The sequence below is a fragment of the Ciconia boyciana genome, chromosome 3 (genome assembly GCF_034638445.1).
Source record: "Ciconia boyciana chromosome 3, ASM3463844v1, whole genome shotgun sequence".
Taxonomy (NCBI): Eukaryota; Metazoa; Chordata; class Aves; order Ciconiiformes; family Ciconiidae; genus Ciconia; species Ciconia boyciana.
In genome coordinates, this window is record NC_132936.1 from 76,371,744 (window position 1) to 76,388,567 (window position 16,824).

At 47.1% G+C, this 16,824-nt stretch overlaps 1 protein-coding gene across 1 annotated transcript in view; it reads left to right on the forward strand.

The window, feature by feature from the left end:
- Positions 1-52: 52 nt before the first annotated feature.
- Positions 53-16,824, forward strand: part of SLC22A3 (solute carrier family 22 member 3) — a 29,558-nt gene continuing 12,786 nt past the window's right edge. The window contains exons 1-4 of the mRNA XM_072857958.1: positions 53-466; positions 11,239-11,342; positions 13,334-13,488; positions 16,431-16,596. Of these exons, the coding sequence (XP_072714059.1) occupies positions 53-466; positions 11,239-11,342; positions 13,334-13,488; positions 16,431-16,596 (839 nt within the window). The remainder of the gene's footprint in view (positions 467-11,238; positions 11,343-13,333; positions 13,489-16,430; positions 16,597-16,824) is intronic.

The window sequence follows — 16,824 nt, forward strand, 5'->3', positions numbered from 1 at the left end:
GCAAACTCTGCCATCTCTTGGAGTGCTCTGAGTGGACAGACTGCCTCACATAATGCCATCTTTCGATGAGGTTTTGAAGGAAGCCGGGGAATTTGGAAGATTTCAAAAGAGGGTCTTTTTCCTCCTTTGCCAGACGGGCATAATTTTTTCTTTCCTGTTCACCAGCGTGGTTTTCCTTGGGCGGGCACCGGACAACTACTGGTGCAGGATCCCTGGGGCAGCTGCATTAAGCGAACGATGTGGCTGGACGCTGGAAGAGGAACGAAACTTCACGGTACTGCCCCTGCGCCTGGGGAACAGGTCCTCCAACGGAGAGTGCAAGAGGCTGGACATCGTGTGGGACGCCTCAGTCAGCTGCACCAGCCCGCTCGCCCACTGTGGCAATAGCAGTGCGGGCAACCTGTCGCTCACCACGTGCCATGATAACTGGGTGTATACGCAGCCCCACTCATCCATTGTCAGCGAGGTAAGGAAAATCCCCATCCTCTAGTCGGTGGCTCCCGTCCAGGTGCGGGATTGTGGCAGTAAAATGGGATTGCCGCTGCAAGGGTCGTTGCTTTGGTGGCTGGTTTTCCTTTCCAGATTTGTTTCGTTCTGAGTCACAAGCAAATCGGGACAATGAGTATGATCAAATGTCAGTGTCAAACTTTTAGGGAAAGGTGAGCTGATCTGAAGGGTGGCTCTCCAAAGCCAAGCACCCCACGCAAAGCCAAGCACCCCATGCAGAGATTGCTCTGTCGCTAGAGGAATGTCAGGTTAAAGTAAAGAGTTAAGTCCTTGCAGCTGAGGCTTCTGGTGCTCAGTTTTGGGCCAGTAACTTTGGTGGTGTAAACCCCAGGTGTAGCTGACTGATACCACTTGCTGATCTGGATCACTGTATGCTACCTGTTCTCTATATTTCCAGTACTGAACATTTACGTCTGCAGGTAATAAAAAAAAAATGGATGCAGACTGCCCTTCTGAGATCTAACAGGAGTGAGCAGAATTATATACGAAAGAAAAAAAACCAAACACACATTTTTGCTCAAACGTATCATTCAGCTTTTCCTGAAATGTCAGAGAACCTCAGACGGTTACCATTAGTGGTAAGCGCTGGCAAGTGTTGTGGCTTTTTAATGAGGCTGTGAAAGGCCATTTAAGATGCTTTCCTAGGAGATCCTCTGTGTAATCTGTAATCGTGCCATGGATGTGCTGTGGTCTGGCTCCAGCACCCAGGCTGCACACTAGCAGTCTGTATTTTAAGGTCATCCTGACAGTAACTGTCACTAATGCAGTGATGAAAAATCTGAAGTGTGCTTAGAGGGGTTGGCTTGGAAATCATCAAGGTGCACTGCAATATGTGTCAACACAGCCGTGGGCTCTGGCTCCCGCCTGTCTCCTGAGCCTCCCGCTGTGGTTTTTAACTGGGTGCTTGCACTGGAGCTGTGCCCTCTGAAACACGGAGCAGGGCACAGCAGGTGAAGCCCTGAGCAAACACTGAACTGAAAAGTGGTGCCTATCCTGACTGCTTTCCCCCATCCAGCTGGGACCAACAAAATTCACTGTCTTTCCCCCATCCAGCTGGGACCACTGGATCTGCTCGCAGTCTTCAGGCTCTTCAGAGCAGGAGCTTTGTACTCTGAGCTCCGCATCTGACCTGAGCAGCTTTAGCCAGGACCTATGCTAAGCAGAAGATAAATCAGAGCACCTGGCTGGTCCTAGAGCAAAGCTTCGGACTGGCTTTTGTGTGCGATCGCTGAAATCCAGGCTGCTCGGAGGGCCGCAAGTGATGCGCAGGGATCTGGTGTCAAACTTTGGTCCCTGGGAATGACGTATGTCTGCCCGTGCTGGCGGCGGCAGCCAGGGCTGGGTGGGCAGGAGGACGAACGCTGCCTGGGAGCCGCAGCCTGGCTCGGAGCGAACCACAGGAGGTGGTCGTGGGGGGAAGGCTATGCTGCTGCCTCTGAGGTACTCTGCTGGAGGACTGCGAGGGGTTAGGTATGGTGTCTTTTATCTGGGCAGTCTGTGCTAGCCATTCCCCTTAGAGCTTAAAAATATAGAGAATCCTTTTCTTTTGTTGTTCCTTTTTTTTTTCTCTTCAGCCTTGCTGTAGGTGAAAGCATGTAAGTTGTGTCCATAAGATTGTGCTCAGAGTCCGTTTATGGCAGCAGTTTGTGTATCTAGCAAAGCCACTGTGATTTTCCAGCAGCGCTGAGCCACTGGGTACAGATAAGAGACAATGAAACCAGTGCTTGCGTTGCAGCAATAAATGGGAACGAAAGGTTCAATGTTCTCTGGCAAACACCTTGTCCATCTGCGCTTTCTTCCCCCCTTCTCCTGGGGAGACCCTCCTGGGCCAGGGGAGGGAGGAGGGCTGAAGGGATGCTTGTGGAAACGCTCCCCACCTCTGCTCCCAAAGGCACACATGGGGAAAGCCAGGGAGTAAGAGTCTGCAAGTAGCAACAGGCTGGGGCTGCCTGTCCCCTGTGCTGGGCCAGCAGGTCCCACCAGCAGCGTCACTGCTGCTCCTAGAGGGACTCTTGCTGGCCAGGGGCACCTCGGCTGGAAGGCGTTGGGCCGTGACCTGTGGCACTGCCGTCCTGTTCCCCGTTTTGCAACATTTGCCAGGTAAATCACATCCCACGAGGCTCAGTTTCTTAATCTAAAAAGGAAGCTTGTGGCATGCACGTCTTGGCTCAATTGCTTTGAGATCAGCTATTAAAAGGAGCTTGATATCCTTTAATGTGTTACACATTCAGCAAAGACAATTTAAATCCCAGACTTAGTTTAGACTCCTTTTGCTCAGCTGAGGCTCTAACAAATCATGGCTCAGTTTAGGCAGATTTGCACTCTGTTTAATCAGATCACCAAACTTGTCTTTTCTCATGTGTCTACTTGTAAATGCTTCGTTTTGTCCCTGTGTGCAGAAATGTTTCTGTTTCTTTCAACTGTCTTAAGGTTTCTGGCACTTTATGTCTGGCTGCATCAACAGTGGAAGTGACCAGGGAAACAAAGTTAAAAAGATGAGCTACATGACAATCTGAAGGACCTATGTTCAGGGAGGGAGAGACAAAAAGAAGCCAGGATACTGAAGGAGTTCTTCCAGGCTTATGGCAAGCACAGACCTGGTGTGGATTTGCAGCATGGCCGGGGAGGCAGAGGGCAAATGCAGGCCTGGAAAGCCTTTGCTGGGAAAAGGTGTTGCATCACAGAGCAGGTCTGGCAGCCAAACCACAGGCTATTGCAATCAGTTCTGAGCACCCCAAGGACGCTACATCCTATGGCTGGAGGGACTGATTTATGACAAGTTGTGGAATGAATGGTATTGCAGTATGTGACTTCATTGCTCTGATTCGTGTGTGACTGGAGCATGCTGCTCACTGGCTGCTCTCTCATCTTGGATAGCTATCTTCTGCAAAGGTGTTCACAGTAGCATCAGCAGAAGAAAGCAGAAGAAAAAGGGGGAATGGACTGATAGAAAGCACCCGCTGCTTTGTAAGCAGTACCTGAGGTGCCTGCTGCATCACCTGCTGCTGTGGGACTCCTGAGTCTCAGTGCTGGGGTACAACAGTGTGCTGGGATAACATACCAGGGCTTTCCTCCTTCAGGATTTGAGGAGAAGAGCAAAACCTATTAAGAAGTCATCACAGAAGCAACACATGGCAAAGCCAGTTAGCTTGGTCTAGTGACAGACGACAGAGCACTGCTAAAGTTTCCCTTTTAAAATCTTCTTTTGACGTCTAACGGGCTCTGAGAGGAGGTCCCTACTTCTGCAGTGACATGCCTAAGGGTCTCTGTGCTCCATTGCTTTAGGTCAGGCTTTTCCCTGAGGGCAATCCAGGTCAGAGGAGCAGTTGTCCACTGGTCCTGCACACACAGCCCAGCACCGTGGTGCCTGAATTAGTCTTGAGCAAACCGGAGCTGGGATGATATAAAGATTCAAGATATCAGCAAAGTCCTCCACTATGTGTAAAATTTGGCAGCGACCCCTCCGACGCAAAGGTGTCACAAGTGGTGGATCTGCGCAGAGGACCTTGGCCTGGTGCAGTCTGCTCTCGTTTAATTGAGTGCGTCTTGCACAACTCCCTGTGAAACTGGAAGACGCGGCTACATGTGTCAGCAGCGGGATGAGAACCCAGTGGCTTCTCAGATTTTGCTTGCAGAGGGAGGCTGACGGGGTAATTATTGAGATAAATCTAAGCCTGGCTCGTGCCAGCTGATGCCATCTGAAATGATGCTGGTTGTAGCAGGTGGCTGGCACTGCTCGGGAGGGAAAGCTGGTGACAGCAGCACCTCTCACAGGGAGGAGGGCAGGAAAGGACAGCCTTTCTGTGCAGCAGGCGGAGCAGGCAGAAGAGCAGGGGTGTCGGGGGGCTGCGGCGGACCGGGGGGGCCGCAGCTTCATGCTCTGGCCCGGCGGTCTGGAAGGGAGCCCGGGTCACCCCCTGCGCTCTGCAACGCTTGAAGTCGGAAGCGTGTCGCCTGCCATCTCCTGCCGGGTGAGCCTTGTGAGGGACGCACGTACCCAGGACATAGAGAAATGAATAAACCTAATTTCTCCAGGAAACTGTGCTGAAGCCTCAGTCACTGCCCTTTAATATTGCTGGGCTTTGGCACTATGTACTTTCGTCCCAGCGGAGAAAGTCTAGCACCTGCGACAGGGCGGCTGGTGACAGTTTGCAAAGCGACAGCCGTTCTGTGCAGGGACTTTGGGCGGTGGTGACTCCTAGAGGCACCTGCGTGAATTGCAGTCGCGCCTGCGGGTTGAAGGGCCCGTGGTGGTGGATGGAAGGAGGAGGGAGGTCTACGTGGTCATCAGCAGCTACAGCACAGCTGGCATGTTTTAGGCTTATTAGCAGCCTTTGTTGGCCGGAGTTCAGCAGAAGGGACCGATTCCAATATGCCCTGTCTGCAGCAAGTCTTCACGCCGCAGATGATGTCATTTTGAGACCTGGCAACAACTGATTGCCAAAGTGTGAGGTCTGAGGTGGACAAATGATCATCTGAACATGTCCTATTGCACCTGCTGGGAATAAATCTTCTTACTCCTCTGCTTGCCAGCCATCTCAGAAAATAAAAGTCAGCCAGCATCTGCAGAGAAACCTGTAAGCAAAGCAAGAATGTTTGTCTCATAGTTTTTACAGTCCCTCAGAGCAGGAGATAACATGGCAGTCAAGCTCAGCGTGCAGAAAGTACAGCTGGTCCTTTTGCTGTCCTCCTCCAAGGCAATAAACAATGCAATTCAGCCGCAAAGTGTTGATCCAGTGGGATTATTGTCATTGGCATGGCAGTACCCTGTCTTATTTCCACCGTTATGGTGGGATTAATATTTAAGCAGTGGAGGGAAAGGGAAAAAGGGCAGACAGAGGAGCAGAGGGAGCAGCAATTGCTAAATTCCTTATGAAGCTCTAACTAAGCTTTCCCCATATGAGAGGGGCTGGAGCAGTTCCTTGCATGGATTACGCCAGAGGGGCTACGTTTCTGTCACTGCCGTCAAGCCAGCTGGCACTGGCTGAGGGTTCAGGCTTTGGGTTTTCATATTGTTTTTAGGGCAGCTGCTGTTTTCCCCCTTTAGGATATGATCAGTTTCTCCACTTCCCTCTTGCTTTGACCATGGATAGACATAAGAAAAAAGAAGGACAGAACAGGTCTTCTGACCTAGGAGGGTCAATGAGTCCAGGTGATCTGAGTGGCAGGGATGCGAAGGTACCAGCTGGGCCTTGGGCCATGCACAGGAGAGAAACCTCCAACGCTTTCAAAGCTAAGCTGTTCCTCAGGCCTTGAGCCACAGTGCCCTGGGAGCAGGGTAAAGGCTGACTCCGTTTGTCCTGTTAAGTGCTCAGCTTGAAACAAGACATGGAGAAGGACAGTGTCCTTGCTTAGTCCCTTAGCACTCTGACAGAAGCTTTGACAGAAAGAGAAAAAAAAGGTAATTTCTCCCTTTCCACTGCACGCGCTTGCAGGGTGTTTTGTTGCAGTAAGGCTGTGTGAAAGATGGCAGTTTGACAGACCAGAGGGCAAGAGAGATGGAGAAGAGCTGCCCAGCAACAAATAAGGAACATGCAGCAACAGTCTGCATCTCCCCAGGTTTCCTCAAATGATGAATATTACCCTAAACTGTTTGTCACTGGGAGTGGAAGGGTAAACCAGCCTCTGTTTGGCCACTTGTATGAACGCCACTTAGAACATGTGTGTGGGCTCTCAATATGCTCTTGTAACTGGGTTGAGGAATCACTGTAGATCTCTTTATTGACCAAAGGGTTTCATCCATCATTTTGAAATTTAATTGTAAGTGCTTTAATTGTAAAGTGGAAGCAGTAAAGTGCTTCCAAACTCCTGCTCAAAGCTGCTACATTTTGAGGAGCTTTTAATGACATGTTGTAATTTAAAGCAATGCATTTCTACAGGGATAGGTAGTGTTTTGAGGTAGTTTGAAGGTAGTGCTGAAGTGTTTTGGGACTTGCTCAGGGGATAAAGGCCTCTCAAGTACCAGGAATTACAAGTCTGTGGTTAGTCTGCATGTCAAACCAAAATGGAAAGTGTTTGCCTCCTGCCAAAGCTATGAAGAAATGAGAAGCTGCCACAGCCCCAGTGTTTCCCAGTCATTAGTCATGTATGAGCATTTCTTCTGTTCCTGTCTCAGCCAGCTGCCACTCCTTTCTATAGAGATTACTCCAGTAATGACCTACAGTGACCCAGTGCAAAACCTCTTCCTTCTCCCAGGGAGGTCTTGCTCAGATGGTTTGCTGCTGCTTTAGAGACCAGCAAAGTGCACCAGCATAGTTCTTTCCAGCCACACCACTGCTACTGTAAATCTGCACTGGGATTTCGTGTTGATGTTCAAGCCTCTAGCGGGTGGGAAAACATCCATCACAGGGATGTATTTCCAAGCAGGAGTGTATGGCTGCCCATACTGCGAGGCTGTCGGGGTGGAAGGGACTGATTTTCCCCACTCTGTTAAGGACACTGTGGAAGAGGATGTCCTGATGGAGCTGGTTCCCGCTGGCTGTTGCTGTTGGCAGCACCTCACTTCTGCTCAGGATGGCAGCTCATTGCCAAGGCTAAGAGGAAAGGAGTGCAGATGTGGATTGTTTATCAATTTGGGCAGCACAACCTTTTTTAGTCAATGCCCTAAATGGAAGGAGGCTGCGTTCAGGCACACAATGCTTTTTGTCATACAGCGGATAGAAATCGTGCAGGAGAGCGCGACACTGAATGCAGAGACGAGTTGCAGGGTTGTGCCAGGTGCACGCACTTGTGCAGTGAGGGGCTTAGCAGGGAGCATGGCAATGCTGAGGAAGAGGATGTGCCCTTAGCTGGAGCCGGCCAGCTGAGCTAGTTCACCCGCTTGATGATTGCAATGAGGAGCTGGCTAGCTAGGTTTTGACAGGGTCTAGGTGCTATACAGGCCAACAATGAGGCTTAAGATCATGGGCAAAAAAACCTAAGGCTTTCCTTTCCTTTTCCATATTCTTCCCCCACCACTGTAGTAAATGTTTTAGCAATTAAATTTCAAGTCTGTGGAGGAAAGGGGACTGAACACAGGACATGGTAACATTCTCTTTCTGCTGTGTTGTCCTGAGTGAGCTTATTCAAGTGAAAGCAGAAATGTTTACTTCACGGCATAGACATGCACTGCATGGACACTGTTTGTGGACAGAGACACCTACAAATGCACAGGGAGGACAGGATGGTAAGCCGTCCTCACTCTAACGTCTCCCAAATGTCTCTCCAGAATATGTCCCAAATTTTGCAGCAGCAGGGCTGTGCTGTTGCAGCCGTAGAGGTGACACTTCTGAAGGGAAGCCTCAGCTAGGTCCCAGCTTGCCGAGGGTTGTGTGATGCTCAGCAATGAGCCACTGGTCTCACGTCTCTTCTGCAGCTTATTTTCAATTGGTGTGACCTATAGCTCTTCTTCCCTGGAGGTGCCAAACTGGAATGTCAGGAAGAAAATGAAGAAAACCCAAGTCAGACAGCTGTAGTCTAGACAGATAGAGAGCCCCAGAGTTTTTTATTCTCAATGTAACCAATCTGGGAAACCAAGTGGGATCACGGGAGGGTAGTCTGTGACATTTAAAGACCATATGCTGGGATTTTTTGGGTATGTTATGAGAAGAACGTGTACTTTCAGGTAATAGGATCTCCTATTACTCACAGTGGGAGATGGTTACTGACAGGGATAGACCTTCTGCTCCTTAATGCCACCAGATATTTGCATGTAAGTGCTCCTGGTCGGTGAGCTCCTCACAACGTGGCCCACATCTGCCTGGGCATAGGAGCAGCCTGTGTGGTAGGAGTGTAAACATCAGCCCATGCATGGACAGGCATATTGCCATTCAGAAACAGAAAGGAGGCACCGCTCCACTCACTTTTGTAGAGGCTGCTAGCAAGGGACATGGGAGATGTTTTGGGGGGGTGTTATATAGGAGGACTACTGGCTAATTGGAGACAGGCTGAAATCCTGGGTAAACAGATGCACATGTTTTTCCTCCAAGTGATGCAGATGGGGGGGAAAACTATCAGGCACAACCAAACCAGGTCACAGCTGAAGTGGTGATGTGGGTCTGACAGGCGGCTTGGATCAAGAAAATATCTCTGCAGGGTGTGCAATTCTCTTTTAAAGGTTACATTCCCCTCTAAAGGTTATGTTTGCAAACGAAAAGCCAGACATTAGCAGGGTGATGACTTAAATGCTAGGTGCTATGTCAAGCAAACAGAAAAGGTCTGAGAATGCTTATCTGTACCAGAAGTTATTTAAATACTTAGAAAGTAACAAAGCGCAGGACTAACTTAGGAGAGTACAGTTAGCGTATTGTCATTAATCTCTTCAGAAAGAGCTTGTAGTTTCTTAGAAGTTTTCCGTATTTTCCTATTTCCCAGAATATTTAAAATATTCGACTATATTGTTAGCCAAGAGCTACTTTCAGCTGCCACCTAAATCATCCGAAATTGCTGTTCAGGTGAAAGAGTCCTCTCTGGTAAAGATATTTTTCCCTCTCTCTTTCTGGCACGCGTTCATTCTCCTGCCCTCTTTCATGGCAGCTTATTCATTGCCTGTTTACAGTAAAGAGGGATGAAATTACTTAAAAAATAAATATATCCTTTGAAAAAGGACCAGAAGTATAAACCCTGAAGGCCAGTGCCTGCAGCGGGTGCTGGGGCTGGTCCCTCCTGGCAGCTCTGTGCAGGCTGGCTGCTTGCCTGGCACGGCCACCCACAACCACCCTGGGAGATGAGCTCCTCAGCTACCTTTGTAGCTTTGTGGCTTCCCCTCTGCTCCTCGAAGGGCAGGTGCCCTTCCCGGGAGAGTGGCTCCGCAGTGCGCTGAGGGTGCTGGGCCGGCAGCAGGGCGGGAAGCAAGCCTCTCCTCCCGGGGAGCAGCCATTGCCTGGCACTGCCGACCTCGGCGCTCCCTTTGCTGTCACTTGGGCTGCTGGGGTTGCCTCCCGGGTCTTGGGCAACCTGGTGTGTCGGCTCGGGGAGAGCTGTAATGCCAATGCAGTTTATAGGTGGTAAAAATCTGGGGCTTGGTCCCTGAAATCGACGACTGAAATTAGGGGCGAGTGGATTTTAAGTGATCTACAATGTTTGGAAGTCGGTGGGGGTGTCAGGTCCCCAGTCTGTCGGGCTGGGGACCTGTGAGGTCGCTAGCCAAGTTTTTCTTCACGGTTGTGAGAGCTGGAAACTGCAGTTCTCAGACACAACATTCCCAGGCCTGCGGCTTCAAGAAAAACAAAAAGCCACAAACCAACCCAAATCCTGGACTTCTAGTAAAATCATCATAACTAACAGCGATTCTGCTGTAGTTAATGTCAGTGACAGTGCTAATAGTACATTTGGAACCAAAACTGAGGAGTTTCATTTTAAAAAGTGAAGAATAACCCATAGAAATGAATGTGAATGACACCTGTGTGGAGTTCAGAATATTAAAAGAAATGGCTTCTTATTTATGTACATAAATAAACATTTAAGAGTATTACTTTAGATTTTTGGGTTCAGATTCAGCCTCAGTGAGATCCCAGTCTGGATGCCCTTGTATCTCCTGCGTAGGCACCTCTGAAATTCCAAGCCCAGGCAATACTCGCTGGGCATTCCAGCAGGTAAATGGGCTAAGACAGAGCTGGGGCTCGCGGCACTACACTGCAGAGTCTGGAGAACTGCGAGTGGCAGCAGAGGCTGTTAATCTTCTCTCTAACCCACCCCGTGGCCACCCCATCCAAGCACAGCGTTTGAGCACTGGCACTGTGGTACGCATGCTGCTGAGCACAAACGTGACACGCTGCGCCTGCTTCAGCAACCAGCACCTTGTCGGCGATAAAAAGATTTCTTACAGCTCATGCCTGAAAGCAAAAGGGTCTCTCTAGGGTAAATGGTGGCAGCTGCTCTTGTCTGTGGCTTCCCTTGGTCCTGAAGCCGCGTTGTTCCTGAGGTTACCCGAGGGATGGGCCAAAACCTGCCAACTCCCATAAGGTCTGCAGAACTGAGCAGGCAGCAGTTGGTATTTCTTTATTCTCAAAGAACCTCTAAAGTAATTTCCAGTGACATGCTGTCTGGATAACCACTCTATTTTTAGCTTCATTTTAGTTTCTATTCCTAGTCTCTTTGTCGTCCCTCCTCTTACCCAATTCCCTCTTCCCTTCACCCCACCCGTCCCTATCCCCATCCCTGTTAATGAATTCTTCAGGTACGCACCAATGTAACATCATTTTAGGGAGTTATGGCTACTGCAGTACAAGGGATAGAAAAGTCTGGGAAAGCTACACCAAGAAAATACATATTCACTGTGTCTGAAATTGATCTGAGATCTGTTGGTGGTTTCCTCAGAGACCACATGTTTTTGCTTTTACATAGAAGGGACTAAGAAAAAGACCTAAACCATTTCTATAAGCTGATGTTTTCGCTGGCTATAGCTGCGCACCCTTATTCTGCACTAAACGAAGTCATGGCTTTGCCTTGGCAACGGCGCTGTGTTTGGTTTGCAAAAGAGCAATTTGCTTTCCATATCTGGACAACTGATGTATGAGACACGGCATCCTTTTGGCAAGGAGGAGCTCTCCCTCTATCTTCACGATAGCTTGAAAAGTGCTTGCTATGGCTGCGCTTCCCTGGCCCACTGCTGCTTGCTGTTGAACAAGCACATTTGAACTTCCCCTTCCCCTTCCCCTTCTGGCTTGGCCCTATGCAGTTTCTATAACATTTTGCCCTGAGGATAATGAATGACCCACCGGGGGTGTTTATGCCTCTCCCTTGTTCCCTCAGTATAACCTTGTGTGCGGCAATGCTTGGATGCTGGATCTCTCACAGGCTATCCTCAATCTGGGGTTTCTGGCCGGCGCGTTCACCCTGGGCTACGCTGCAGACAGGTACTGTATAAGTGCTGCTGTCCTTTGATTTTTTTGGAGGTGAAATCACTTGTAGTGTCACCTGCAACAAACATGTGTCAACACTTTGGAGGTTTAATTCACTTTGGATAAATATCCCCAGCCTGGGTTAACAAAACCCAGACAATGTAATCTTTGCTTCCTTTTGGGCTGGAAACTTCACGCGATCGTACTTACTGTTTGGACATTAAAATGTCATGAAAAAGCTTTTCTTGCGGTTTCCAATGTTTTCTGTGCACATCTGGATTCAGGAAGGGCAGAAGGACACAGAAATGAAAAGGAAGCATTCAGAAGAGTTTTCTGGACTGGTGTTTACTGGAGGATGTTTAATAGGCTCCACTGATGAAGAAAGCAGCTACTTGAGGAACGAAGGAAGGGACTCAGTATGGTAACTCCCTCCATTCACAGGGTGGACTCATACGCCTACCACCAAGGTCATAGCTCCCTCCAGCCAGTCCTCGGCTGTGTTAGAGCTGGATGAATACCAAGGAAAAGATGTGGGTGATATTCAGGCTTGACCAGCCGACCTGCCCCAGAGCGGGGAGCTCCCATAAGCTCTATCTTGCTCTTAAAAGAGGGAGCCTGGTTTGTGCTTTATGCTGAAAATTAATGGTAGCCAACCTATGTGTTGGCTGAGAGCACCACTGACGATTTCACTGGCAGAAATGTTTCTTCAGGCCATAAAATACCTTCTTTCTGCCTGTTTTAATTTTCATTGGTATCTGTAATCATAGTAATAATAACTTAATGCATGATTTATGTGTAGGCAGGAATACTTACCGAATTATCTGGAATGTTATCACAGATAACAAATTTTGAACTAGCAAACAAAAATACTTTTAAGGAAAGCCTGATCTTTCCAAATAATATAGTAATGAGCGATAAAGTAAGGTGGAAAAGATGCCATGGCACTGGCTAACTTAAGATATCTCTGCTCAGTGTCTGGTAGGGCAGTTACGATAATAGCACCTTAAGGCTGTGTAAGAGTAGAGATATTACAGCTAATTATTAAAATAAAATAATATGTCTAGGAGTACTTCTGTATCAATCACAATGTAGCTACAGTACAACTATGAATGTTGCACATTGATAGCACTGGGGAATGTGCTGCAGCGAGACCAGTGGACTCTTGTCTCCTTCACAGCAGTCAAAAGAACAGATCTGGTTGAAAATACCCTGATTTTTGTCCCACATAAATTATTCTCATGAAACATTTTGAACAAAATGAACAAACAAATACTCTCGCAAATACTTTTTGGCAAGATAAATGGCTACATCAGTTTTCACAGTTTCTTCTTCTTAAAACAGCAACAATAACAATGCAGAAGAGATCGAAATGGAAATTCTAGTTGTGTTCCAAGGACACAGTTGCCATGAAACTACAGGGAGCTTTTGTTGGGTTTTGGTTTTTTTTTTTAATTATGCCTTGCCTTGGGCACAGCTATTAATAATGGTGTTTTTTCTGGAAAATGACACTCATGAATACATATAGGCAGGCTTTGAAAACAAGCGGTCTTAAACCTATACAAAACACTGGAAAATCACATAAAGTAATTAAAGAAGAAATTACTTACTTTCACAGAGCTGCCTGTAATTACTATTAGGAGAGTAATTTGTGAAAACAGAAATCCCCCCCAAAAGTTGCCCTTATTTCAACTGGATCAGAAATCTGAACTGTAACATATGGGCCATAGGTTAGCTACAAAAAGATAAGCTGCTTTCTAAAATAAAAGGCGCACTGGCGAGGACATCACCAGTTTTAAAATTAGTGACATAAAGACAGTGATAACCACTGCATGGAAAAGACTCCCATATCCCAAGGACCAGCACTACAAAGTCTCAGGCAGCCTCCCTTTGGAATAAGGCTGGTCTCAAAAAGGCACTTTCAGATCTAGCATTAAAATGAGATACCAGGGAAAAAAAAAATCTTTGTGGCTTTTCATGATTTTCGCTTTCTTTTCCTTTTTCAACAGATATGGCAGGATCCTCATCTACCTACTCTCCTGTCTTGGAGTTGGGATATGTGGTATCATAGTGGCATTCGCACCAAACTTTACTGTATTTTTGATCTTCCGTTTTCTCCAAGGTGTGTTTGGCAAGGGAACCTGGATGACATGCTATGTGATCGGTGAGAGCTGTTATCTTCTTTCTTTTCTGGTTAGGAAAAGTGAGGGATTTTTGGAGGACAAGGAGTCCAGCTATGTCTGCTCTTGATAATAATTTATCCTGGGAACAAAGCACTGGCCCTAGGGTCAGCAGACAATGAATAACTCAAGTCCATCCTAGTTAATGCATTTGTCCTCCAACATAAGGTGGCTGCATGCAAATTGTAGTCTAGGCTCATGCCTGAACTGAATTTTTGTGGAAGCATTCATCGGCTTGTGTCCAGACCATGCTGGGGACCCTTCTAGCAGCTAAACAGTCCGGTGTTCCCTTACCTGGCAGGATCTGCTGATTTGCTGGTACAGAGGTGGCCTCTGAGAATGGCAGCAACTCCAAACTCTTTCTGTTACTCAGTACTGATATGAGATGGAAATGAGTGGCAGTGTATATGCCTGCCTGACCTCATAGGATCCCATGGAGAAGAGCGAGGAAGAAGTAACGCACTAGGGGAGACTAACAAGAGTGATGTGTCCTTCAGAACTGTTCAGGCTCTCCTTTTGTACCCATCACTGTGGTATCTGAATGTGCCTGTGTGCAGCTGGCCATAGGCAATTCAGTAGCAATGCGACACTTTCTGTTGATGTTATCTGAGGACTTTTATGTCTGTCTAATCTATGGACTCCGATGGGGAAGGATTAACATAAATAATTAAGAGGTGGAGGTGTAGAATGTGTATATATAAAGGTTTCCTTATTACATAGAAGACCTCCAAGATGATCAAAATCTGCAGAGCAAGCCTCAAATCAAACAGGATGATACACAAACAGGGATGTGCTTAATTTTGGTGGAGTCTGAACATCTTCCACAGATGCTCAGAGGAGTGAACTGCTTTTCTTCACGAGGAGAACAGACACTTGGATGGCTGCTCTTCATTCTTTAGCTGGGAGGCTCTGCTTAGTGCCAGGCTGGACATCAGGGTCCATATTAGGATTATTATTTCCTGAAAAGGGAAAAGGAAAGGAAGCTTTTTTATAAATAGCATCAAAACAGCAGGGATCCAGACTTTTTGATAGGTTATAGTCATGGCTCAGTGATGAAGCTCCTCGCATAGCAAGCTTACTTTTAATGAGAAAAGGGCATTGTTGTGGCATCTTGAATGACTGCTAGGTTCAGAAAGGGAAACTCCTCTCTAGAGCATGAAATAGCATGGCATTAAGGAAAGCATCCTACTAGAGATGAGACATCAGATTTACTTAAAAAGAAAATCAGCCTATCAGTAATCTACTGTGATAATCCAAACCACAGTGATAACATCATTATATAGTGCAAAAAATTGTAACATCACTGTAGTATGTGAGGCCTGTGACTTTTTTTTTTAAATTCCTGGTCGATTTTAAACGAGTGAGAGCAGAATTGCAACCAGACATAAATGGTTACAGTGAGACCTGGGAAGACCGTGGCGACGTAGGTGCAAACATGCTTCTTCCACCTCCCTGTCTAGCCTTCTCAGCATCTAAATAAAGCCCAGAAGCACCTAAGTTTTCTGGGCAAAGTTACACTGCTGAGCAGCTCAGGTCCAAGATCCAGTAAAGGGGCCAGAAGCTGCTTTTCCCCTCACTTCCAAACACATGGCCTAATTTTAAATGGAGATCTTATCCTAAAACTTTGACAAGTGCTCTAAGCAACAAAATGTTTTACAACGGACTCATAGCTTCCTTAAAATGGCCAAGTTTTAACAGAAAGGAATGTTTTGCAATGCTCAGAGCAGACTGCCTGACTTTAGGGAAAGGTTCAGAGATACAGCATCCTGAGAGACAGTGTATTACCGCAGCCCTAAGCAAGGTGCTTAATTCTTGGAGAGAGTGATTCCATCTAAATCCCTTCAGGGATCTACTCTTATGTCCCGGGATCACCCAGAGTGTTTACCAACCTAACGTCTTTTAAAAGGCATATACAGATCACCAGGAGGATGGTTGCCATTAATACATCTCCCAAGCTACTGATCTGGGCTTCAGAATCACAACAGGCTGCCCCAAGAACCTCACTTTGCTTTTACGTACAACCCAGCTCTTCCTGGGCCAGTGCTGAGCAGCTACCTTTAGGCAATAGAGTTGCCCCTGAGCCACTCAGATGTGATGAACAGTCAATAAAAGTAGTAATGGTGTCATATCTCCCTGCATTGCCACCTGAAACGAATCACTGTTACTTGTGAAATTGTGTCTTCTTTAGTAAAATTAAAAAAAAAAAGTGTTTTCTGTGTATTATAAACCAAGCAAAACCCCTCTGCTTTTACTCTGAAGGCTAGGGAGTGGTGACACTTTTGAAACAAACAAGAGACACTTCTTCCTGCATTGCTCATCTCAACTGTGCATCTCACGGCCTGAAATATGGGCTCACATGCGTTTCAGAAGTGATTAGACACATTCACAGAATAAAAAATCCACCAAAGGATTAAAAAAAAAACAACAACAAAGGCTATGTTTGTTCTAATAAATAAAACAAGCTGTGGACCATACCATACCTTAGCCCTCAGAGCAACCAGCATGGTATGGCTAAACTCTCCTCCCTACAGGTGCCTTGTCCATATTACTTGCTGGGAGCAGCCCCTGCCCGGAGGGTGCTCTAGTCTGGGACATGGGCCAAAACTGTGCCAGGAAGAGTGCCGAGAACTAAGCATGATCATGATGCAGTCTCAAACCCCTGTTCTGGCCCTGTTTAATTCATTAGTAAACACACAGTCAGAAACCCCTCTAGCTGAAGAACAGTGGGTGAATTGATGAGGAGGTGTCACCCGTGCTTGCCCTGGATAGCCTTGCTGACATACTTACACTGCTGAAGGCAAGATGCTGGGCTAGACAGACTTGTGACCTGATACAACACTATCCTTCCTTATGTTCCACCACCAATATTTTTCTTTTGAGTTAGGTTTGTTTCTATGTTGTTTATTTTGGCTTTCTCTCTGCTCAGTGACAGAGATCATTGGTTCTGACCAGCGGATCATTGGGATCGTGATTCAGATGTTCTTCACCCTGGGAATTATGATTCTCCCAGGAATTGCGTACTTGATTCCCACCTGGCAGGGGATCCAGCTAGCCATTTCGCTGCCCAACTTCCTCTTCCTGCTCTACTACTGGTAATGTTGCATTGCTCTTGTCATTATTGCTATTGCTATTTGAGCACCTTGAGACCCCTGCTGTGGTCCCAAGTCTCCAGTGTGCAAGATGTTGTAGGTTAGGAAGAAGATATTTGCATATTGTTGATTTTGGCATTGTTAGTTCTTTTTCTGAATTGCAGACATACATTACTTTCCCTTTTCTGCTCAGCATTTGCCTCTCTTGTCAGCCACAGCTGGCCCTTCACA